The sequence below is a fragment of the Prionailurus viverrinus genome, chromosome E1 (assembly GCF_022837055.1).
Source record: "Prionailurus viverrinus isolate Anna chromosome E1, UM_Priviv_1.0, whole genome shotgun sequence".
Taxonomy (NCBI): Eukaryota; Metazoa; Chordata; class Mammalia; order Carnivora; family Felidae; genus Prionailurus; species Prionailurus viverrinus.
In genome coordinates, this window is record NC_062574.1 from 25,484,586 (window position 1) to 25,511,935 (window position 27,350).

The 27,350-nt window shown below is 35.8% G+C and overlaps 1 protein-coding gene across 1 annotated transcript in view; it reads left to right on the plus strand.

The window, feature by feature from the left end:
• BCAS3 (BCAS3 microtubule associated cell migration factor) overlaps window positions 1–27,350 on the plus strand; it is a 628,358-nt gene that overhangs the window by 228,794 nt on the left and 372,214 nt on the right. The window contains exon 16 of the mRNA XM_047833397.1: window positions 11,253–11,386. Within this exon, the coding sequence (XP_047689353.1) occupies window positions 11,253–11,386 (134 nt within the window). The remainder of the gene's footprint in view (window positions 1–11,252; window positions 11,387–27,350) is intronic.

A 27,350-nucleotide genomic window follows, 5' to 3' on the forward strand; every position in this document is an offset into this window, starting at 1 on the left:
GCTGTGGTGTTATCATTTTCATTGGCTTCTATGTACTTTTTAATTCCCTCTTTAACTTCTTGGTTAGCCCATTCATGCTGCTTAGCTTACTGGGGTGGATTGTGGGGCTTGTAGGTGTATGTACGCATGCATGGGAGGGGTGAAAATGGCATCACCCAGCTACCCAGTCTCTAGTATTGGAACTTTGTTCTCTCCAATCAGCAATTGTGCACCCGTCCTTTGTCTCTGGCCTCTGTCTACTCCCTGCTTTTACACTGTCTGTGACCAAACCATCAGGTTGCCAGGAGGCATCTCCCTCTTGCGTTTTATCTCAGATGTGGCTGTGTTTCCCAGCCCCTCACTTCTGAGGGACTGCGGCTTTGACCCACTCAGATCCTCTGGGGGAGAGTCTCACTAAGCAATGGCTGAGTGCCCACCGCACCCAGGAATGTTCGCAGGACCATGCTGATGCCAATGCCCAGAGACTGCAGTTGGGTGCCAGCCTTCCCCAGAAAAAGTTCACAAGATCGTGTAGCAGCAGCATTTAAGGGATTATGGAAAATCGCAACACACATCTGGCACCAGGCTTCACCCTTAATGACCTTGTTCCATCACCAGTGAATGTGGTTGTTCTCTGGGGTCTGCTGGACCAGGTGGCCACACAGCTTCTACCAAATATCCTTCCAGCAGTGGAACTGCTTCTCCCCATGTAGCCTGAAGACCTTCTGGACCCCACTCTGCTCCTGGGGATTTGCCCTTCCCACCAGGGCACTGCCAGGTATTGAGCTGTAGAATTTCAGACTCTGTGCTCCCCCTGTTTATAGAGTCTTAATGTAATTTAAACCCTCTCCTTTCTCCTTTCTCCCTTTTTAGTTCAGTCCCTATGGCTGTTTCCACATTTCCACTTTCTCTCCAACTTCTTTTGTGTGTGTAGGGTGCTTTTCCCAAACTCTCCCCCCATCTCTGTCCTCTCTCTGCAAGCAAAAACAGCTCCCTGCCCTCCACGGCTTCTCTCTCCCCCAGTTCACCTCTCTGTGCCACGTACTTGCTGAGTTCTGTAGTTCAAGTTGTGCAGATTGTGTGTTAATCCTCAAATCAGTTTTCTAGGAATGCAGGTTTAATGTTGATCTGGCTATATTTCATGGATGCGAAACGCAAAAAAAACCTTCCATGCTGTTCTGCCATCTTGGCTTCTGTTCCCATTCAAATTTTAGAATTTTTGTTCCACCTCTGTTAAGAATGCTGGTGTTATTTTGATTGGTATTGCATTGAATGTGCAGATTGCTTTGGGTAGTAGTGACATTTTAACAATATTTGTTTTCTGATCCATCAACATGGAATGTTTCTCCATTTCTGTGTGTCTTCTTTACTTTTTTTTCATAAGCTTTCTATAGTTTTCAGCGTACAGATCTTTTACTTCTTTGGTTAGGTTTATTCCTAGGTGTTTTATGGTTTTTGGTGCAGTTGTAAATGGGATCGATTCTTCGATTTCTCTTCCTGCTGCTTCATTATTGGTGTATAGAAATGAACCAATTTCTATATGTTGATTTTATATCCTGCGACTTTGTTGAATTCATGTATCAGTTCTAATAGTTTTTTGGTGGAGTCTTTAGGGTTTTCCACATAGAATGTCATGTCATCTGTGAAGAGTGAAAGTTTCACTTCTTTCTTGCCAATTTGTGTGCCTTTTAAATTTATTTTTGTTGTCTTATTGCTGAGGCAAGGACTTCCAACACTATGTTGAACAACAGTGGTGAGAGTGGACATCCTGTCTTGTTCCTGACTTTAGGGGGAAAGCTTTCAGTTTTTACCCATTGAGGATGGTATTAGCTGTGGGTCTTTCATATATGGCTTGTATGATCTTGAGGAATGTTCTATCTATCCCTACTTTTTTAAGGGTTTTATCAAGACAGGATGCTATATTTTGTCAAATGCTTTTACTGCATCTAGAGAGGATCATGCAGTTCTTATCCTTTCTTTTGTTAATCTGATGTATCATGTCAATTGATTTGTAGACATTGAACCACACTTGCATCCCAGGAATAAATCTTGATCGTGCTACATAATTCTTTTAATGTATTGTTGGGTTCAGTTTTCTAGTATCTTGTTGAAAATTTTTGCATCCATGTTCATCATGGAAATTGGTGTATAATACTCATTTTTAGTGGGGTCTTTGTCTGGTTTTGGAATCAAGGTAATGCTGGCTGCCTAGAATGGATTTGGAAGTTTTTCTTCCATTTCCATTTTTTGAAACAGCTTCAAAAGAAGAAGTATTAACTCTTCTTTAAATGTTTGGTAGAATTCCCCTGGGAAGCTATCTGGCCCTGGAAGGCATGCTATTTCCAAGGCCCTTAGAGTTGTAAAACTCTGAAATTGTATGATATGTTTTTTTCCTGAATAAAGACAGGAGTCAAATTACTCTTCCCAATCTATACTTCCTTATCTTCCCAATTCTTCTACTTTATCTAAAAATTTTACATTTTTGCCCGCCATGTTGTGAGGTGTACAATATGATAGGGTAAGAAAAACCATTCAGTTATGAAAGAAAATTATATTTTATAAAAATATTTAATCACTTTTATGCCTTGGTATCTTATTAGTGTTTTGTGTTAGTATTGTTCACTAATCGTTAACTTTATTAAAAGTGCATGGTTAAATCAAAAGTAATCAACACAAGTTTATTCTAAAATTGTATAGAAATTCAAAGGATCCTGAAAAAGATGGGTGAATTTTGAAAGCTGAAACTACCTAAATATCTGACCTTCTCTAATTGTACAGTAATCTAGAGAGTATGGTGTTGGGCAAATATAGTTATAGGTGGATGGAATGGAATCCAGAATTTGATTAAACTCACATGGTCACTTGATATATGACCAAAACAGTAGGTGATTCAATGTGGATGGTATAGTTGTCTGAAAAAATGTTGGTGGAACAACTGGGATATCCACTTAGGGAAAAAAATAAACTTTTACTTAATGTCATGCACAAAAATGAACTCTAAGTTGATCATAGACTTAATTTAAAATCTTAAACTGTAAATCCTCAAAAATAAAACAAAGGATTATATCATTGTCACCCAGGAGAGATAAAGAAAGAGGTTTAGGTAGGACACCAAAAACACAAACCATAAAATTGTTCTTCTTTAAAGTAAGCACCTTGGGAAAGATATTGTTAGGAAAATTAAGTGGGAGAAAATATCATATATGATATATATATATATATGTATACACACACATATAATTATATATCATATTCATAAATATATATGTAATAAAGGGACAAAACAATTTAAAATGGACAAAAGATTTGAACAGTCATGTCACAAAAGAAAATATGCACGTAGCCTTAACACATGAAAAGCCGTTCAACATCACCAATCACCAAGGAATATGGCATACTAAAACCATAAGAAATCATCAGATACTCACTGAAATGATTAAGATTTTGAAAGACTAACAGTATCAAATGTTAATGAGTCATGGGGCTCGTGGGAAAGTTAAAATGATACAGCTGCTTTGGCTAAACATTTTCAGGTTTTTTTTTTTATCAAGTTAAACATACATATGAGCTAGCAGTTCTACTCCTAAATATTCACCTAAGAAAAATAAAAACATATGTTCACACAGACACTTGTTTTGAATCTTACTGGGGGTTTCTTTCACAATAGCCAAAAAGAGAAATAACTACTGAATGGATATATAAATTATATGTGTTTATAATGGAATGCCACCCAGTAATATAAATAAATGAATGTAGTACTGTTACTCACAGCGGTAGGTTTAACAAGGTATTGTGTGAATCTATTTACATGAAATTCTTAAGTAGGCAATATTAATTCATAATGACAAAGCCAATGAGTGGTTCCCTGGGGCTAGGCAGTGGGGATGGGATGGACAGCAGGTGGACACAATAGAATTTTATCACATGTGCTCTATCTTAATGGCAGTAGCCTAGGTGTATATATACTTGTCATACTCATCAAACTGTAGTAAAATGACTGCATTTATTGTGCATAAATTATATATTAAAGGTTAATAAAGTTTAGAAACTTTTCTGGAATCTGAGAAAAAAATATATTCAGCCACTTGGAAAAAAAATACACATAGACATGCACCACTTTCCTATATGTCTCTTGGATGAAAAGACCATTTAAAATAATAGTAGAATATTTAATATGAAGACCCATTGGATATAGCCAAAGATGTCTTCAGAACTCTAAATATGTCATGACGCTAAGTGAAAGAAGGAAAACAAAGTCTTCGAATAAAGATGTTAGAACATTTAACGTTGAGACTCCTAAAAACACGAGGATAGAAATAGTAAGCTATAAAATAAGTGAGCTAGAAACCCAATTATGATTTTAGTTTTTCCCACATGGAAAAAATTGGTAAGAACCATATCAGGTATTTTGGTCTAATTTATCTTGATCGTGGATATATGCAACTTTAGGAAGGGATAAAATGAATCATGTGTTTTATGTGTTTGACAGTGTGTACATCAGTGCTTTTAACAGTGTTTTTGAGCTTAAATTTTAGAAAGACTTTTACTATATCCTGGACCACAAATTTAGAAAAATACAGTGATGAGTTTGATTATTAGCATCTTTAAGCAGGTTAAGAAATCTGCTAACACTGACGCTGCCCACAGGGAGACTTTGAGACCATTGTTTTCAGGTATTCACATTTACTTTAAATCAGACTTTAATAGGCTATTATTGTGATTTTATGTATTTGAAGACCTAAAAGACCTTGATCAGTACTAGGGTTCTGTTTCTCTGCTTTTATGGTTACAAATTAGACTAGTAACTTTATTTTTTTTTATGTTTATTTATTTATTTTTGAGAGTGAGAGAGAGAGAGAGACAGACAGACAGACAGGCAGGCAGGCAGGGGGAAGGACAGAGAGAGAGGGAGACAGAGAATCCCAAGCAGGTTCTGCGCTGTCAGCACAGAGCCCGACATGGTGCTGGAACCCACGAACCGTGAGAACATGACCTGAGCTGAAATCAAGAGTCAGACAGAGGCTTAACTGACTGACCCACCCAGGTGCCCCTGGACTAGTAACTTTAAAAGATAATTAGATAATGTGTAAGTTTTTAATCTGTACAAGTACTGATGGGGAAGTATTAAATTCACAAGAATTAATATCAAAATATAAAATTATTTTATGAGTGATATATTTTGAATTCCTGTAAGGATTTCCATTTGCCCCAGCATATCAGTGTTTATATCTATTTTTGGAAGAGAGTGTGAATAGCTGGTAATTTGTTTTCCAATTCATATGTGTGCACGTGATAAAGAACCGTACAATTAGGGAGGTGTTATAAATAGGATACGGTAAAAAAGACCTACCTACTCATGTTTCCAAGATTTTATAACATATGCCCAGTAGAGGTTTGCTACTCTTTAATTTTGTCTTTTGGGCTAACCAGCTGACGCCCAGTTGAAAAGATTTATGTTCTTATGAGGCCGCAAAAGCCTTAATGTTCAGTCTCCAGCTACCTCAGATTTTGGAGAACGCCATGTACCATCAGCAGCTTCAGTCTCCACCCTCTAATGCTAATGCTCATCTATCAAACTTGAGGCTGAGAGTGAGGGAGAGGAAGCTTCCAGATAAACACACAGCAGCGCCTAAACAGCTAATCACTCTAAGCTTCCGCTTCCAGGCCCTATAATTAGAAGTCCTTCTTTTCCTTGTATTCCCAGATGACGCAAATGCTTTTTGTGGCTTGGCACCTCATTTGGGGCGTGGGTTTTAGTTTATGGCCAGGCTAGAGTCTGGTTTAGTCTTCTGATGCTGCATAAATAGTTCTTAAGCCACAGTCTACTCTGTACCAGTTTTTCCTTTTATGTATATCTGCTTTTTAACTTGTTTTCTAGAAAAAAAAAAAAAAGCTTGTCTTTCTCCCAGCAGAATGTGTGCAAAAGAGGAAATTATAAATTAAAAGAAAACATGATTGTATAATACTATACTAGTTATTTATTTCTTCTTTTTCTCTCTGCTCTTTTATTTTTATTTTACTTTATTTTTTCTTACTATTTTAAAGTTTTGTCAAAAATGGTAAGTTCATTGGTGGATCACAGAAACTACATTTACATGAGGAAATGGGAAAAAACTTTTGGGATAGGATACACAGAAGATAATAAAGATACATTTTCAGTGGCCCATTTCTCTAAAAATCTGAATTCATTTTACATATTAGAAACCAGACAGATGTTGAAAATCTAGGAGCATGTTGAAAAGTGTACATTTGTGATTATCGTTCACATGCGAAACAATAATCCTCTTAATATGGCTACTAGGGACTTTTATTGGAGTGCTTATTATGAGTAAAATACTGATATGATTCTAGAAGAAATGAAGTTTGTCTTCAGTAGGTGAGTCATATATTTGTATTATAAATATAAGCTCATCATTTTCCTGTCAGAATGTTTCAATTGAATTGTTTATCATGTGCAGAAAATAGTTTTGTAGTGGAAAAGTGATATCAGAACATAGTAGAATTGTGATAATTCAGACTTAGTATAACTCAGCAAAAAGTAGGAGTGAAGAAATATTGTTCACAAAAGGACAACTAAGCATTCATGCCCAATCTTAGAAATTTGTTGGTCGGTTAACAACAATAAGATGGACAGAATATAAAGTATGTCAGTGACCTCATGACCATAGCTGGTTACAGGGTGGGATCTAATTGTTATCTAAATGTTATCTAAATTGTTATACATTTGAAGTAGATCTCAATAAATAACACTTTTTTATTTTCTAAAATGTATTCTCTTGGAAATAGGCATCTAGTATGGTATTTTTTAATTTAACATCGTGACAAGAACTGTACCTTTTATTACACTAGTAAATAAGAAGCTCAGATATACTTCATCTTTCTATTTAAATGTTTACCTTATCTTCTCACTAGTACTTAATATTCTTTCATACATTTTTTTTCAAAAGACAAAAGTTTTAGGAGTTAAAAAATGTGATTCTGCCTCCGGCACAGCAGAGTAAACTAACAAACCATTCTTCCCACAGAAAACAAATATAAATTCTGGACAAAATATAAACAAACATGCACAAATTTAGATATGTGTATTATAGTTCCAAGAACGGCTGATAGAAACTTAAAGAGAGACACAAAAAAAGGAAATGGAAAAATTAAAATTGGGTATTAAAAATATTGAAATCATATAGAAAAAGGGAAGAAAGCAAGAACAGAGAAACAAAGAATAAAAACAAAGAAACCATCAGAAAAATAATAAAAAACAATAAAATGGTAGCTATAAACTCAACCAATAAGTTAGGCTAAATGTGAATGAACTACAAACACCAATTATAAATCCAGAATTAGATTAAAAAAAAACAAATTAGACCTCAATTATTACCTAAAACAGTCATTTTTTTAATGTTTATTTTTGAGAGAGAGAGAGAGAGGCAAAGCATGAGTGGGGGAGGGGCAGAGAGAGGGAGGCACAGAATCCAAAGCAGGCTCCAGAGCCTGACATGGGGCTCAAACCCACGAACTGCAAGATCATGACCTGAGCCAAAGTTGGACACTCTATCGACTGAGCCACCCAGGTGCCCCTAAAACAAAGTCATTTTCAGTACAATTATATTGATTATAAAAGTGAAAGAATAGAAAAGTATATGCCATGAGTGCACCAATCAAAACAAAGCTAGAGTGATGGTATCAGTATCAGAAAAGTAGACTTCAGAACAAGGAAATTACCAGGTTAAAGTGGGACATTATGATGAAAGAGGCAGTTCGCCAAGATGTCCTAAGAATACTAAATGTGTGTGAACTTAAAAGTTTAATATTTGGGGGCTATATAATAAACATACCCACAATTATACTTGGAGATGTTCAGTGTTCAGTTCAATAGTAGAACAAGAAAGCAGGCAATCAGTAAGGATATTGAAGATCCTAACAACGCTATCAGTAAACTTGAATTAATTGACCTTTATAGAACACTCCAGGTGTTTCAAGTATACATGGAACAGTCACCACGATCTCTTCTCAAATATAAAACAAGGTTTAACAAATTCCTCATCGTCACTAAAAATTAGTATGTGAAAGATACCTGAAAAATACCCAAATACTTAGAAAAGCTGAACAATATATCTTTAAATATCCCATGAGTAAAAGAGGAAATATCTAGAAAACATTTAGAACTGAATGCAAAAGAAAAGGCAGCGTGTCAAAATTTTGGAATTCAGGTTTACAGGGAAATTTATATCAATATATGCTTACTCTGAAAAAGGAGAAAGTTCCTGAAAAAGTAATCTAAGCTTCCACCTTAAGAAAACAGAAAAAAGAAAGAGCAAATAAAACTAAAGCAGGGAAAATGAAGTAGCAGAAGATACTAATAGCAGAAGGAGAAAGATAGGAAAAAGCAGAAATTGAAAAAAGAAATCAGAAAATCAGTGCTACTCAGAATAGATTTCCTTGAAAACATCTAGCTAGAATGATCAAGAAAAAAAGAGGGAAGACAAATTGTTGATAACCTCAATGAAAAAGTGGACATCACCAAAGACCTTACAGGTATTAATAAAGGCCATTTCCTTGAGTTACAGAAAGTAATTCACCCAAGGACATTTAAATTAAGCCCCCAAATTTTACATTTTAAAATAATAAAATTTAAATTACAAAGAAATTAAATTAAAAATATTTAAAGGTATTTTTAAAAAATTTTTTTAACGTTTATTTTTGAGACAAAGAGACACAGAGCATGAACGGGGGAGGGTCAGAGAGAGGGAGACACAGAATCTGAAACAGGCTGCAGGCTCTGAGCTGTCAGCACAGAGCCTGACGCAGGGCTCTAACTCACGGACCGCGAGATCATGACCTGAGTCGAAGTCGACTGAGCCACCCAGGCGACCCTAAAGGTTTTTTTTTTTTAAAGGCCCATATAGTTTTACTGACAAATTCTACTGAAAATCTAAGTAGGAAATAATAGTGGTTTTCCGCAATCTCTTTCTCCAGTTTCACAAGACCAGCTTTAGCCTGATACTGAAAACAGACAAACACGTGATTAGAGAGCTACAAACCAATAACCCTCAGGAACAGTCATGAAAATCTTAAAACCTTAGCTAATTGAATCCAGCAGCATATAATAAAGGATTTTGACCAGGTGGAGTTTATCCTAGAAATGCAAGTTTTATTTGACGTTTGATTTTGTTTGACATTTGATTATTTACTAAAATTCACCATATTAATTGAGTAAAGAAAAAAATGCGTAGTCATGTCACAGGTGTAAAACACTGTACACAATTCAACATGCATTCATTATAAAAACTATCAACAAATTAGGAGTAGAAAGGAACCTCCTTCACTTGATAGAGAGTATTTATATTAAAAAAAAAAACCCTACAGCTAACATCATACTTAAAGATTGAATGCTTTCTCCTAAAATTTGGAAGACACGAATATTACTTCTCCCCATTTCTGTTTTCCTCAGCAGTGTAGTAAGTGAAGAAAAATAAAAGGCATGTAGTTTGTAAAGGAAAAAATCAAATTATGTCTATTCACAAAGTACATCATAATCTGTAAAGAAAACTCCATGTAATCTACAAAAAGCCCTGACTAGAACTGGCAGACTATCCAGTCAATATAAAAAAATGTCCATTATGTCTCTATATGCCAGCAGGGAATAATTGACAACTGAGATAAAATAAAAAGTACCATTTATAATGGATCCAAGAAAAAATGTATATAATTTATGTGCTCAACAGGAAAAACAAGAAGTCAAAGAAAACATATATCAAGAAATAGGAAGTGTTCATAGATTAGAAGGCTCAATATTGTTAAGCTGTCCATCAGTGACAATTTGATTTATAAACTTAATATAACCTTCCCCAAAATCCTAAGAATTTTTATTTATTTAAGATTTTTTTAATGTTTATTTACCTTTGAGACAGAGAGAAACAGAGTGCGAGTGGGGGAGGGGCAGAGAGAGAGAGGGAGACACAGAATCTGAAGCAGGCTCCAGGCCCTGAGCTGTCAGCACAGACGCTGACCTGGGGCTCGAACTCACGAGCCATGAGATCATTACCTGAGCCGAAGTCGGCTGCCCAACTGACTGAGCCACCCAGATGCCTCCCTAGGAATTTTTAATATCAAAAATCTGATTTTGGGGTACCAGGGTGGCTCAGTTGGTTGAGTGTCTGACTCTTGATTTCAGCTCAGGTCATGATTCCAGGGTAATGGGATGAAGCGCCACATCTAGCTCCGTGCTGAACATGGAGCCCACTTGAGATTCTCTCTGTGTCTCCCTTTGCCCCTCTCCCCACTCATGTGCTCTATCTAAAATTAAAAAAAAAATCTGATTTTGTGTTTGGAAAGGAATTGGAATAACCAAAATAATGTTGAAAAAAAGGTTCTTTCTTCAACATTTGATATAAAGTTATGGTAATCAAGCAAGTGTGGTATTAATGAAAGTATAGACACAGAAAATGATGGACTAGAATAATACTTCCAGGTGAAGACCTATGCAGATACAGCCAGTTCATCTTTGGCAAGTTGACAATGGATAAAGAATAAAGGATAAAGACCTCAGTGAGTAAAGAATATTCCCTTCAAGAAATCTTGCTAGAATAATTGGACATTGTTTGCAAAAAAAAAGTTAGTTTGATACCTCACAATTTATACATAAGTTAACTTAAAATGAATGATAGACCTCTATGCAAAATATAAAACTGAAACTTTGACAAGAAAACAAAATTTTTGTGACCTTGGATTAGGCAAAGAATTCTTAGCTATGACATTTCATCAAAATTAAAAATTTGCTATGTGAGACACTGTTCAGCATTTGAATAAATACTATGCCAGGGTAGAGAAATATTTTTAAACTGGTGGATTAAGTGTAGGGTATTTCAGATACACTGAAACTTAAAATTCAGGTTTTAAGAAGTGGCAAAAAATGGGAGCAAGTTTTAGTTCCATGGAGAGAAGTCATTTTCACATTCTTTGTTATCAGATTTGCTATATTAAAAGGCTTGTGAACTCTCCATAAACTTTTCTCTACTAGTTGTACAGGAACCTCATAAAACCTTTACAGCTAGTATCCTCACTATGCTTGTATACTGATATGGCATTAAGGTTTTGTGTTCATACAGGAAAAAGATGCTGCATTTTAATTTTTTTTTTAATTGGGGAAATTTTTTACATCTTTGGTCATTTTTTCCTTCGGTGATATTTTAAAGCATAATGAATATTTTGTGAAAATATTTCATCAACATACATAATTGTTTTTATTTTTACTCTCTTTTTGGTGTGTTCTTCAGGAATGCTTCTAGTTACAACAGACACCCTTGGCCATGACTTTCATGTCTTCCAAATTCTGACTCATCCTTGGTCTTCGTCACAAAGTGCTGTCCATCATCTGTATACTCTTCACAGGGGAGAAACTGAAGCCAAAGTAAGTTGTATATTTTTCAGAAGGTGTGTGTGTGTGCATGCGCATGCATGTGTGTAATATGACATCTAAAATAACTGGTTATTTATATCATATTGAAGCTTAATGTTAGTGACAACATACTATTCTTGGTGATAGAGTATATCAGGTAATTAAGAAAAAATATTTATCCTATAAATATTATTCTATATAAATATTTGGCCCCATAAATACATAAGTAGTAGGTGAACAAGTCAATGAATGTTGATAAAACAAAAGTTCCATAAGTTCTATTTATCCTTCTCCTCCTACCCTGTACCATTTCTTGCCCCAGCAAAAACTCTGTCATCCTATCTGATGTCTCTCCAGGTGCATGCATACATGTACACACACACACACACACACACACACACACACACACATACACATACATGTAAACACATTCACATATACACAAAAATAATTGAGTTTTGTAATGTATGACTATATGGATAATATTCAGTGGTATGTAGGAGTCAGTTCACAGTGGCTAGTGAGAATGAGTTATGTACATTTCTCCCAAACTCTGGATATAGTGACATTGTATTGGTGGTATGAAATCATCCATGGTAAGAGTGTTTACATAATTGGAGTGAGGAAACGCTACAAATCAGAACTATTTTTTTCTTATTTAGCCAGCTTTTAACATTTAGCAACACATCACTGTGCACACATGTATGGGCATGCCCACATCCACACATCCACACACACACAACCACATATGTAATTTACTAAGCATTTGTATTAGGCACCATGCTAAATGCTTTTACATGTATTTAATACTCTTAATATCACTTGGTAGATACTGTGATAGCTTAATAAGCTAAAATCCCAACTATTCTTTTGTTTCCCAGAGCCTGTGGTTATGCATTTACCAGTACACTACTGTAAATACTTTATTCTGAGAGATAGCTCATTGCCACCCACCACCATTTATTGACTAGTCTTGTCCTTTCCCAATAGTCTAAAATGCTGTTTTAGAGGGGCACCTGGGTGGCTCAGTTGCTTAAGCATCTGACTTCGACTCAGGTCAAGATCTCACAATTCATGGGTTCGAGCCCTGCATTAGGCTCTGTGCTGACAGCTCAGAGCCTGGAGCCTGCTTCGGACTCTGTCTCCCTCTCCTCTGCTCTCCCCTCCCCCCCTTGTGCGCTGTCTCTCTCTCTCTCAAAAATAGATACACATTAAAAAATTTAAAGAATTTTCTATAATAAAATGAAACATCTTAAATATATAGCAATCCATGAGTTTATAATGATACTTTAAAAGGAAGCATTGGACATAATTGTAGGTAGCTTGTTTACTAACTCATTATCCTCAAAACTGGTAATTAAAGAGAGAATATTCAGCATTTACCTTGTCTTCCTTGTATCAATTTAATAAGATAACTGAATAGTTGATGAGGTAAAGTTTTTCCTTATGGAAGAGTTCCAGTATTAAAAATTTTAGAATTTAGATTTAGTGTGGAGGTCATTTTGTAATATATACACAGAGTGAATTATGTTGTACCCCTGAAAGTAATATCATGTTGTATGTCAATTATATGTCAATTAAAATAAAAGTTAGAATTTTAAGAATCACCATTGTCGCTACCCCTAATGAAACAATGAATTTAGGCAATAATCATCTGTATTTGGCTTTAGCTGATGAGTCTTAACATTACCAAAGTGGAACAGTCAGATATCATTATGTGCTTCCTGATTTGTGTAATAGGATGTATATATACAATATCATCTATGAAATATTTCTTCCAAGTCCTCTCAATTAAATCTGAATCTAATTCAGCCCCTAAATATAATTAGTACCTTACATAAAAGACAGAGATAGAGGGTCAAGTTAAACAGTATCTTGAGAATGCAGCTAGCCAACTCTGAAATGTAGGAAGTTCCTCATTATAAATGTGGCCTGATTTTTTCCAAGTTTTTTATTTAAATTCCGGTTAGTTAGCATACAGTATAATACAAGTTTCATGTGTAGAATTTAGTGATTCAACACTTACAATATCTGGTACTTAACATGGACAAGTGCACTTCTTCATCCCCATTTAACCCAATCGCCTCTGATAATCGTCAGTTTTTTCTCTGTAGTTAGGAGTCTGTTTCTTGGTTTGCCTCTCTTTAATCCCCTCTATGTTCATTCGTTTTATTTCTTAATTTCCACATATGAGTGAAATCATATGGTATTTGTCATTTTATGACTTATTTCACTTAGCTCCATGCACGTTATGGCAAATGGCAAGATTTCATTCTTTTTTATGGCTAATAATCCAGGGTGTGTGTGTGTGTGTGTGTGTGTGTGTGTGTGCGCACGTGTGTGTGACATCTTTTTTTGAAGAAGAGACTTATGTATGTATTTATTTATTCTTTTTTTCAAGTTTTTATTTAAATTCCAGTTTTTTAACACACTGTATAATATTAGTTTCAGGTGTAGAATTTGTGATTTGTTGCTTCACATACAATACCCAGTGCTCATCATAACAAGTGTCCTCCTTAATACCCATTACCCATAACCCATCCCCTCCTATCCCCATCCCCCTCCACCTCTTGCCCACCTCCCCTCCGGTAACCCTCATTTTGTGCTCTATAGTTAAGAGTTTGTTTTCTGGTTTGCCTCTCTTTCCCCCACCATGTTCATCTGTTTTGTTTCTTAAATTCCACATATGAGTGAAATCATATGGTATTTGTTTTTCTTTGACTGACTTACTTCACTTGGCATAATACTCTTTAGCTCCATCCACATTGTTGTAAATGGCAAGATTGCATTCTTTTTTATGGCTGAGTAATTAATATTCCATTGTAAATATATATGCTGCATCTTCTTTATCCATTCATAAATGGACATTTGGGTTCTTCCCATCATTTGGCTATTGTTGATAATGCTGCTGTAAACATTGGGGTGCATGTATACCTTTGAATCAGTATTTTTGTATCCTTTGGGTTAATACCTAGTAATTGTAATTGCTGGATCATAGGTTAATTCTATTTTTAACTTTTTGAGGAAACTCCCTGATATTTTCCAGAGTGGCTGCACCAGTTTGCATTCCAACAGTGTAAGATGGTTCCCCTTTTTCTGCATCCTCACCAACATCGGTTGTTTCCTGTGTTGTTAATTTTAGCCATTATCACAGGTGTGAGGTAGTATCTCATTGTGGTTTTGATTTGCATTTCCCTGATTATGTGTGATTTTGAGCATCTTTTCATATGTCTGTTTGCCATCTGGATATCTTCTTTGGAAAAAGATCTATTCTTGTCCTCTGCCCCTTTTTAATTGGATTATTATTATTATTATTTTGAGTGTTGAGTTTTATAAGTTCTTTATATATTTTGGATACTCACCCTTTTACCAGATATGTCATTTGCAAATATCTTCTCCCATTCTAAAGATTGCCTTTTTGTTTTGTTGATTGTTTCCTTTGCTGTGCAGAAGCTTTTTATCTTAATGGAGTCCCAGTAGTTCATTTTTGCTTTTGTTTCCCTTGCCTCTACGGATGTGTGTAGTAAGAAGTTGCTACAGCCAGTGTGAAAGAGGTTGCTGCTTGTGTTCTCCTGCAGGATTTTGATGGTTTCCTGTTGATGGTTACAAGTTAGGTCTTTTGTCCATTTTGAGTTTATTTTTGCATATGGTGTAAGAAAGTGGTCCAGTTTCATTCTTCTGCATGTCACTGTCCAGTTTTCCCAACACCATTTGTTGAAGAGACTGGCTTTTTCCTGTTGGATATGTTTTCCTGCTTTGTCAAAGATTAATTGGCCATAGAGTGGTAGTTTCATTTCTGGGTTTTCTATTCTGTTTCATTGATCTGTGTGTCTATTTTTGTGCCAGTACCATATTGTTTTGATTACTACAGCTTTGTTATATAACTTGAAATCTGGAACTGTGACACCACCAGTTTTGTTTTCTTTTTTTACAATTTTTGGCTATTCAGGGTCTTTTGTGATTCCATGAAAATTTTAGGATTATTTGTTCTAGCTCTGTAAAAAACGCTCTTGGTATTTTGGTAGGTACTGCATTAAATCTGTAGATTGCTTTTGGTAGTACAGACATTTTAACAATATGTGTTCTTCCAGTCCATGAGCATAGATTTTCTTTCCATTTGTTTGTGTCATCTTCAATTTCTTTTGTCAGTGTTTTATAGTTTTCAAAGTATAGGTCTTTCACCTCCTTGGTAAACTTTATTCCTAGGTATCTTATTATTTTTGGTGCAATTGTAAATGGGCTTGCTTTTTTTTTAAGTTTATTTATTTATTTTTTAAGTTTATTTATTTATCTCTCTCTTTCTTAAAAGAGAGAGAGAGAGAGAGAGAGAGAGAGAGAGAGAGAGAAAGAAAAGGACATGGAGAGGGAAAATCCCAAGCAGGTTTTGCATGGGCAGTGCAGAGCCCCATGCGGAGCTCAAACTCATAAACTGTGAGATCATGGCTTGAACCAAAACCAAGAGTTGATCGCTAAACAACTGAGCCACCCAGGCACCTTTGGGATTGCTTTCTTAATTTCTCTTTCTCTTCCTTCATTACTTACTGTATAGAAAAGCAATTGTATTTCTGTACATTTATTTTTGTATCCTGTGATCTTACTGAATTCATTTATCACTTTTAGCAGTTTTTTGGTGGAATCTTTTGGGTTTCCTATATACAGTATCATGTCATCTGTAAATATTGCAAATTTTGTTTCTTCCTTACCAATTTGGATACCTCTTATTCCTTTGTGTTGTCTGATTGCTGTGGCTAGGACATCCAGAACTATGTTGAATAAAAGTGGTGAGAGTGGACATCCTTATCTTGTTCCTGATCTTAAGGGGAAAGATTTCAGCTTTTCCCCATTGAGTATGATTTTAGCTGTGGGTTTTTCATATATAGCCTTTATTATATTGAGGTATGTTTCCTCTAAACCTAGTTTGTTGAGGGTTTTTATCATGAATGGATGTTGTGCTTTGTTGAATGCTGTTTCTGCATCTATTGAAATGATCATATGGTTTTTATCCTTTATCTTTTTGATGTATTATATCACATTTGTTGATTTTTAAAATTTTTCTTGACTAATTTCTCTGACTAGGACTTCCAGTACCATGTTGAGAAAAGCGGTGAGAGTGGACATCCTTGTTTTGTTCTTGACCTTAGAGGAAAAGCTTTCAGCTGTTGACTGTTGAGTGTGATGCTAGTTGTGGGCTTGTCATAGATGGCCTTTATTATGTTGAAGTATATTCCCTTTATACTCATTTTGTTGACAGTTTTTATCATGAATGGATGTTGAATATTTTCATATGCTTTTTCCTTATCTATTGAGATGATAACATGGTTTCTATCCTTCTTTTTGTTAATGTGGTATGGATCTCAGTCAGCATCTAGATAGAGGCTGATTGGAAGCTGGACTGTCAGGCCACATCTTTTAAAGTATGAAAAAATACTTCTTTTAAGGATGGTCTAAGAGATGGACATTTTAGTCTACTGTTCTGGTTTGTGCCCTGAATGGATAGGGGGTTAAGAGAAATCATTTTAAACTATGTAAATATCCCATTTTCCCCCCAAAATTTGTAACACTGCTTTTATTTATATATATCATTAAATTCCTATTTTATTCAGTGGGTTATATTCACTCAGTAACTGTTTATTTTAATGCTCTGAATATCCCAGATTTGGCCAGTTAGCACCTATCAACTTGACATCTGTGTCCTTTGACATATCTCCATTTTTCTCTGACAATGTCCTTACCCTCTGGCACAACTAAACTTCTTTTTTTTTTTTATTTTTATTTTTTATTTTTTTATTTTTTAATTTTTTTTTTCAACGTTTTTTTTTTTTTATTTATTTTTGGGACAGAGAGAGACAGAGCATGAACGGGGGAGGGGCAGAGAGAGAGGGAGACACAGAATCGGAAACAGGCTCCAGGCTCTGAGCCATCAGCCCAGAGCCTGACGCGGGGCTCGAACTCACGGACCGCGAGATCGTGACCTGGCTGAAGTCGGACGCTTAACCGACTGCGCCACCCAGGCGCCCCACAACTAAACTTCTTTATTCTTATTTTAGTTGCCATTCAATTTTGTTTCTTTTGTATGGAAGGTACCAATTAGATGAACATTTTGGGTTAAAAATTCAATATTTCACTGTACTGCTGGGCACATTTTATTTCTGAACTCTGGTCCTCACCAGTCACTGGTATTCCCTACCTTAGCTATAACCTCCTAGAACTTGAGTATTTTAAATATTTATACTTTTTTTTTACCTTATACCTATTAATATATTTAACTTATACTTCATTTGCATTAACATTATTTATCATTTAATTTACTTGAACATGCAATCTGGAAATAGAGATCATGCTTAACCTTCTTGGTATCTGTCATCCTTAGAACAGTGCCCTGGACATGGGCAAACGTTTATAGGTACAGATATTTGCTGCTGCCAATGTTATTCCGGTTTAACATGTAGGGAAACCAAATAGAAATTATTAAAATTATTTTGTTCTGTGTCACACCCTGTAATTTAGGAGACTGGAAATTTCTAAATGTCAAATATTAAGATCTAAAGAAACTCAATGACCATAAAATTAATTTTTGTAACCTTCTACTAAAAATTATTTTGAAATGATATATAAAATTTAACACTGATTTTGAAATCTACTTAGCATATGATCTATCTGTCTTTGAGTACTTCAAAATCATGTCATTCTGGATTCTTCCAACAACTCTGAGGGTACTTTAATCAGGCAAGGAAAAAAACCTCAAGTATGTGGATCTAATTATGTTGAATTAAGTTGTTTTGTGATCTATGACTTGGGATATCCTCTGCATCTGACAGCAATTTTCCTCATAAGTCACATATGCAGTTAGAAAAATATTCCTAGTTTTCAACAGTCACACACACGCATACACACACACACACACACACATAGTAAAACCTTACAATATTTTGTTAATATACTTCCATAATATCTTATTCAAGCAGATACAAGTCATTTTAGTACTTAACATGCTAATTTTAGTAAATGGTCAGCTTACTTTGGAAACATTTGCACATCAGATAAGTGTTACTTCTACCTTATCAGAATAGTTGTATAAAATGGTAAGATTTTAGGCTTAATTCTCAATGGCAAAGAATCTAGCTATTTAATATCACTAATTGATAGTATTTGATAGTTCAGATAAAAATAAATAATTTTAGTATGAGTATGTCTAGATTGCCTACTTATGTTTATACTGAAATTTAAATTTTACTGGACTTTATTTTTTTAATGCTTATGTATTTAATTTGAGAGAGAGAGAGAGAGAGAGAGAGAATGAGCAAGAGCTGGGGAGGGGCAGAGAGAGAATCTCAAGCAGGCTCCACACTGAGTGGATTGGTAGTCACTAGCTATTAGTAGTCACTCCTCATTCCCCATCCCCAATTTTCATATATATTTGGATGGTGCTTAGTAATTATATTACCAAGGATGAATTATCTACTTTCCTTAAGTTTCAATTTACTGTAAAATGGGACCAAAGTCCATTTCATAGCATTTATTTCAAGAAATGTTAGAAATAATATATGTAAAATGTGTTTTACTATGCTTAGTAGAACATTTGGCACAGTAAATGACAAGGATTTAACATGAGGACCTTCACGTTTGGTCATTGTAGAGTAAGAAGGAGATTGGTGGGAAGATGGTGGAATAGGAGGACTTTAAGCTCTCCTCATTTTAGGATACAGCTAGATAACACTTACATCAGTATAAATAACCTAGAATAACAGGAACTGGATTTACCTTCCTACCTGAAACAGTTAAAGAACAAACAGTACTTTTTTAGAGACTGGCTATGAAGGATGGGATGTAAATGAGAGAAACCCTGTGATTGCCTCAGCTTACTGCCTGGGCAGAGTTTCCATCCTGTGGTGCAAGAAGGAGGAGCCCAAGTGGTGCGTGGTAGACTCCCCCTGTTGATAAGGTAATGCTAAGAGTGCTGAGAGGTGAAGATCATGGAGTTCTCAGGACAGAGTACTGGAGAGATAAAAGCTGCAATGATACAACCTCCTGAGATCTGCAGAGGAAATCTTAGGCCATGGAAAGAATCATCATCATATCAGAAAGGAAGAAAGTAAAACTGTGTGTATTTAAAGATGATGTGATTGTCTGTGTAGAAAATCTAATGGATTCTACAAAAATAGTTAGAGTAAGTGATTTTAATTAGGTTTCAGTATATTAGATCAGTATATAGAAGTCAGTTGGACCTCTACATGCTAGCAACAAACAATAGGTAATTGATCATTTAAAAAAGAGTTAAGGGGCGCCTGGGTGGCTCAGTTGGTTAAGTGTCTGACTGGCTCAGGTCATGATCTCACAGTTCATGAGTTCAAGCCCCGCATTGGGCTCTGTACTGACAGCTCAGAGCCTGGAGCCTGATTCAGATTCTGTGTCTCCCTCTCTCTCTGTCCCTCCCCCACTCCTGCTCTGTCTGTGTCACTCTCAGAAATGGATAATGTTAAAAAAATTGTTTTAAAGTTAAAAGTAAAAAATAGTGTGTAATATGTACTTACCATGTGTAAGACATGCCCTTTGAAAACAATAAAACATTGCTGAGAGTAAAGACATAAATAAATGGAGAGTTGAACCTTGTTTTGGGGGTTGGAATACTTAATATTGTTAGGATATCAGTTCTCTCCAAATTGATCTGTATATTCAATGCAATCCCCATCAAAAACTCAGCAGGATAAAAACAAACAAAGCTAGCAGGAATTTTTGGAGAGGGTGTAGAAATTGACAAATTACTTCTTAAATTTTTTTTTTCAACGTTTATTTATTTTTGGGACAGAGAGAGACAGAGCATGAATGGGGGAGGGGCAGAGAGAGAGGGAGACACAGAATCGGAAACAGGCTCCAGGCTCTGAGCCATCAGCCCAGAGCCTGACGCAGGGCTCGAACTCCCGGACCGCGAGATCGTGACCTGGCTGAAGTCGGGCGCTTAACCGACTGCGCCACCCAGGCGCCCCAACAAATTACTTCTAAAATTCATGTATAAATACATAAGGCTTATAATGGGCAAAATAATGCTGAAAAAGAAAAACAAATTTGGAGGAATATTACCACCTGATATCAAGACTTATTAAAGCCACAGAATCAGTAGGGAATCCAGGAACATTCCCATACATATGGACAATTGATTTTTGACAAAGGTGCAAAATGAGAAAGGCTAGTCTTTTCAACAATAGTGATGGACTGCTTGGGTATTTATGTGCAAGAAAAATAAGCATCAATCCATCCCTCATCCCATATACAAAAATGAACTCAAATTTGGATCATAGATTTAAATGTAAAACCTACTATGAAAAGCTTTTAGAAGAAAATGTAGGAGAAACCTTTGTGATTTGGGTTAGACACAGCTTTCTCAGATGTGACACTAATAGCAAAATCCATGAAAGCAGTATTGATACATTGGGAGTTCATTAAAACAAAACATATCTGCTCTTTGAGAAACACTGTTAATAGAATGAAAGGCACAAATTGTCTTCCCATCAGCCAATGGAATCTTACCTTGGGCATGAGTGACCCAGATTGTTCAGTTATCACTGTGATTTGTTTTGTGTACTCTTGGCCTTAAAAGAGGGACATCTGCAATCTGCCAGTATGTAGTCTTCCTCATGGTAAACCACACTAGGTTTGGCCAGTGTGTCAACAGTATTGTTTAAAGCAGGGTCAGCAAACTTTTTCTGTAAAGGCCAATAGTAAATATTTAAACTCTGCATCGTATATATTCTCTGTACTCACCTTTGTCATCTAGTACAAAATCATCTATAGATGATATATAAACAAGTGGATATGAATGCCCCATAGCTATAGTGACCCTTCAATTAAAACTGAGGTCAGCTTTCCATTATCCTGCTGTGCTAATTGGTCTTCATTTGTTCCACCAGAGTTTTTGTTGGGGCTGTACAGCTGCCATAGGCTAGTGGACACCATCAGTTTTCATCTTAGCCAAGCCATCAGGGAATCAGGCACAGGCATTTAAAGGAAGCTCTGTGAGTCAGGGGTCTATTAAACCAGTGGCATTGCTTTGGGCAGTGGAGTAGATGATAAAGTAGTTGTAAAAACAAGATGTTTCTAGGGCCAGGCTGGAACATACTCTGGAACATACCATTTCCACTTGACTAGCAAGCTCTGTTGGGTCCTTACCATCATGTTCATTATCAGATTTGAGTTGATCCATTCCAATATCGGTCTTGAAAAATCACAAGGCCTCATGGGTCAGTTGTTCATTCACAAGAACTTAGTAGCAGATTAGTAGCTACCATCTGAAAAAAGGGAGTGTATTTGGTTGTTGGACCAGGCAGGTGGCGATGTTGTACTGGGATAACACCTTAAGTACTTCAGCAGCCATTAAGTCATTACCTAACTTATTCCTACTGGGATTCTGTTGTTTGTATTATATAACATTGGGAAGGAACTGGAAGCCTAGTAGGCACTCTGTCATGCATTTTTCCCACTATTATTTCAGTCTGCATGGCAGAGGATACCGTCTGATACTTACAAGCATGTAAATACAATCAATTAAGCCATTAATACCAGTTACACATTTATCAACAGAAGCACAAGAGTATTCCTACAAGGTCACTTTAGCTTCTCTTCCCTATTGCAAACTTTGCTTACATTTCATTCCAGGGTATTTTCCCCCACCCCCACAAGGACATGGAATTCTTTTCCCTACAGAACACTGACTAATGTATTTAATGTGCACATGTCAGTTATTTAAGTGACAGCTGCCAGGCAATCATATTATTCTGTCTTGTTGGCAGGGGAGGCTAGCCTGCAGATACTATGGGGGCAGCCAGAAGTGTTGGCCTTTTTTCTCACTTGGCCAAGTGTTGGTTCCCCAGTGTTTCTGCCACTTATTTCCCTATGGGCAGTAGTGCTACTTGCTAGCATCCAGTGAGTGTCCAGGCATAACCACCCCTTTTTTTTCTGCCCCCACTCAACACTGCTGAGTTTCATCCCTACAGCCTTTGGCATTTTGGACACCCCTCATCCTTGTTTCCACTCAAGTTCTGATTGCAGCAGGAGCTGGCTATTTAGCACTGCTGGCTCTGTGGTGTTTGTGAGGCATCATATTCACTTTTTATTCAGTTCAGATTTTTATTGAAATAATTGTTGATTCAATTGGACTTGTAAGAAATAGTACTAAGAGATCCCATGTACCCTTGGCTCACTTTATCTCAATAAGGTAAACATTTTGCAAGCTAGAGTATATCACAACCAGGATATTGACATTGGTACAATCCCTGATCTTTTTCACATTTCATTAGATTTACTTGTACTCATTTGTGCATTTGTGTGTGTGTATGTGTGTGTGTGTAAATGAGTGTGTTTAGATCTGTACAATTTAATGTAGGTTTGTATGTCCATTAAGATACTGAACAGTTCCCTCACATTGCCCTTTTGTAAGTGGACCTACATTCACCTGGCATTTACAGTTTGGGGCTGTTATGAATATATTATGTGAACATAGTTTTCATTTCTCTGATGTGGATGCCCAAGAGTGCAGTTGTTGGTTCAGATGATAATTGCATGCTGCTAATTAACATTAGCTCATTTTTTAATTTGTGACACTTTAGAAGAGTGTAAAACCTGTAATAAGCTTTCCATAAATATTTACTGAATAAATGATTATGAAGAATTGATAGGGAGAGGGAATTGGGCAGATAGGATAGAGGGTCTGTGGGGATTATCTGTCTAATTTAACACATTTCCTTTCTAAGCAACTTATTCCCAAGTAAACTTTTATTGCCATTAACCTTGTCATGATAGTAAGAATTACAGCATTTAAAATGAAAGTTTATATTAATTTTGAAGGATAAAACCTATTGAAATGTTGTGTTGGGAATGTGTCTAGAACTTGTATATTAATTCTTAAGCAAATAACTTCTTTTATATATTTTACTATAAGTTTTCATTAAACATAAACATCTGAGGGCTTGGACCCTGGCTAGTTTTTGCTCTATGAGGGACTTATCTTTATAGTGTTGACTGCCATTCTTACAAGCTTCTGAAAAACAATAATACTCTTGGATTGTAGACTTTCTATCCAAGTGCTGTCTGCTTTTGGGTTTTCTTTCCTTTTTTCTTTTTAAGAGAATTGGAAAGCAATTTGATATTTGAATCAGTAGGTTTATATTTGGCTACAGAAAGAAAATCATATTTAACGATGGTTTTAAAAACTTAGGATTTATTTTTGTCATGTTATAAGAAGGCTGCTGCTAGTTTTGGTACAGTTGTTCAACAGTGTCCTTGTGACTTTTTTGTTCTTTCCCTCATGACTGCTTTATAATTGCCACTCTTGTGGGTATCATTTCTGAATTCAAGGCACTAAGATGGGGAGTTTTGGCAGCCTCGGTGATGTTAATTTCTTATATCAGGGAAGGAGATACTTTCCCAGAATCCTGCAGTAGTATCCTGCTTTTGTCTGACTGATCATAATTGTGTCAACACTTCCTGTTAGTCTGGGCAAGTCTGAAGTATCTGTAGAGGTGTCAGGTGTGAGAGAGAATGTTGGAAATGCTTGATTTGCCATTTACTAGTCATATATGTATAGCCATCACAACAATCAAGATACAGATGATTCTCATCATCTCAGAAAATTTCCTGCATCTTTTTTTCAGTCAATATTCTACCTCATTCATGCCCTGGGCAATCATTGATATTACTTTGTTATTTTTTAAAATATCTTTTAATGCTTTCTAACGTTTGGTATGGGAGTAGGGGGACTGCCGTTTCTGGCCACTTTATTTTCTGGCTCCGTATTAGAGACTCTAGGTCAATATCAGAGTCATTATCTGAGTGTTCCAAAAGTGCAAATTTCTTGGTTATGTCTCTCCCACCTCCCAGTACCTACAGAATCATAATTCTGAAGGTTGGACCAATTATCTGCACTTCTTACAAATAACTTAGGTACTTCTTTTCACACTAAAGTTTGAGAAATTTTGCTTTAGATTTTAGGATATTATACTGACCCTATGCTTTTATTGCTGTTATTAATTAGGTTTTGGTGATGAATTTGTGGCATAAGTTGGAGCCCTTTAAAATGCTGATTTCTATACCTTAGATGCTTAAATGTGGTACCACTTAATTCTAGAGCTCAAATACTCTTTTTCATGTGTAATTTGAATTCAGCCTGTTTTATGACTTAAATACACATTTGGGATGGAGTTTTTTTTTTTTTTTTGGTTTTGATAAAATGGGCGTAATTGTTCTAAGTATATGTCTGCTAATTAGATTTGGTTGCTCCATATATTGTTGCTTTGGATTATTAAATCAGCAAAATATTTGAAAATGGATAATTTAGATTTTCAAAAAATATTTGTATAAATTAGAATTACTGGAATATATTACCAACAATAGCCAAACTAGGAAAGAGCCCAAGTGTCCATCAACTGATGAGTGGATAAAGAAGATATGATATTTATCTGCAGTGGACCATTACTCAGCCATCAAAAAGAATAAAATCTTGCCATTTGCAATGACATGGATGGAACTAGAGTGTATTATTTTAAGCAAAATAAGTCAGAGAAAGACAAATACCATGTGATTTCATTTATATGTGGAATTTAGGAAACAGATGAACATATGGGGAGGGAAAAGAAGAGGAGAGGCAAACCATAAGAGACTCTTAACTATAGAGAATAAACTGAGGGTTGATGGAGGGATGTAGGTGGGGGATGGGCTAATTGGGTGATGGCTATTAAGAAGACACTTGTTATGATGAGCACTGGGTGTTATTTGTAAGTGATGAATCACTAAATTCTACTCCTGAAACCAGTATTGCACTATATGTTATCTAACTAGAATTTAAATAAAAATTTGGAAAAAACAAAGATTTACTGGAATATAGCTATATTATATTTTAAGGAACAAATATATTAGCTTTCTAGAAGCCTAATGGTTTCTGGTAGCCAAACTTCACATCATTGCAATAAAAAACAGTTGTGAGATGTTATCAATATTCCAAATAACACAGGAGCCATTTAGCAAAAATAAATTATGTAACTTAGTATAAATTTGCAAAACATTTAATTAAGTACTCTGTATTTTTAAAATTCATATCTCATTAGCTAAGAATTTTGACATTTATATTCTTTTTTATTTTTATTTTTTAAATTAAAAAACTTGTAATGTTTTTATTTATTTTTGAGAGAGAGAGAGAGAGAGAGAGAGAGAGAGAGAGCGCACAAGCAGGGAGGGGGCAGAGAGAGACGGAGACACAGAATTAGGAACAGACTCCAGGCTCTGAGGTGTCAGCACAGAGCCCAACACAGGGCTCGAACTCACAGGCTTTGAAATCATGACCTGAGTTAGTTAGACACCCAACTGACTGAGCCAGCCAGGCGCCTCTGACATATGTATTCTTAAAAGCCTCTAAAGTGATAAAATTGATAATAATGAGCATCTAATGAGGATTCCCAGACTATGTTAGTTACTCTTTGCTTGATTTTTTCTATCATTTTATACCACACTTCTTTGCTGAATGGAGGGACACTTAATAAGAATATACTGCTTACCCATGTTATGTTGTAGTCACTTATTTACTCCAACCCCAGATGTGAAGTGAGCCATGATGGGCACAGATAAAATGCTAACTTAGGCTATGTAGCAGCTGTGTATCTTCTTTTGAGCACAGAATAATAGAGACACCTCAAAGAACTAAATGACAGTTAAAAGAAACCTCAACTATAAAAAGAGGCTGTAGAACTTCCCTTTTAGCAAACTGACTAGTTAGTTTTTTCATTTTTTTAAGTAACAGCTTTTCTGAGACAGAATTCACATACATAAAGTTCACCCTTTTAAAGTGTACAGTTTAGTGCTTTTTAGTATACAGAATGGTATATTGATCACTACTATTTTATTCTAGAACATTTTCATCACCCCAGAAAGAAACCTGGTACCCATGAGCAACTATTCCCCCTTCCCTTCTTCCTGGCTCTTGAAAATTGCTAATCTATTTTCTATATCAATGGATCTGCTTATTCTGTACATTTCATATAAAGAGAATCATATAATATGTAACCTTTTCTCATTTTACCTACTATTTTAGAAGTTCATTCATGTTGTAGCATGTATCAGAACTTTATTACATTTTGTGGCTGAATAATATTCCCTTGTATGGATATACCACATTTTTTCCATTTATTAGTTGGTAGACATTTGGGTTGTTTCCACTTTTGAACTCTAAGGATACTGCTATAAACATTAGTGTGCAGGTTTTTGTTTGAACATGTTTTCGGTTCTCTTGGGTATTTAAGAATGAAAGTGTATGTTTAACTTTTACAGGAATTTTCTGAGTGTCTACACCATTTACTTTTTTCCCAGCAATGTATGAGGGCTCAACTTTACCCACATCCTCATCAACACTTGTTATTTTATCTTTTTTTTCACTGTAATGAGGTTTATTTATTTTTTTTATTTTTTATTATTATTATTTTTTTCAACGTTTATTTATTTTTGGGGGGACAGAGAGAGACAGAGCATGAACGGGGGAGGGGCAGAGAGAGAGGGAGACACAGAATCGGAAACAGGCTCCAGGCTCTGAGCCATCAGCCCAGAGCCCGACGCGGGGCTCGAACTCACAGACCACGAGATCGTGACCTGGCTGAAGTCGGACGCTTAACCGACTGCGCCACCCAGACGCCCCTATTTATTTTTTTTAATATGAAGTTTATTTTTATTTTTATATTTATTATTTATTATTTATTTATTTATTTTTTAAATGTGAAATTTATTATCAAATTGGTTTCCATACAACACCCAGTGCTCATCCCAACAGGTGCCCTTCTCAATGCCGATCACCCACTTTCCCCTCCCTCCCATCCCCCCATCAACCCTCAGTTTACTCTCAGTTTTTAAGAGTCTCTTATGGTTTGGCTCCCTCCCTCTCTAACTTTTTCTTTCTTACTTACTTACTTACTTTTTTTTTTTTTTTAATAGCCATTCTTTTCAG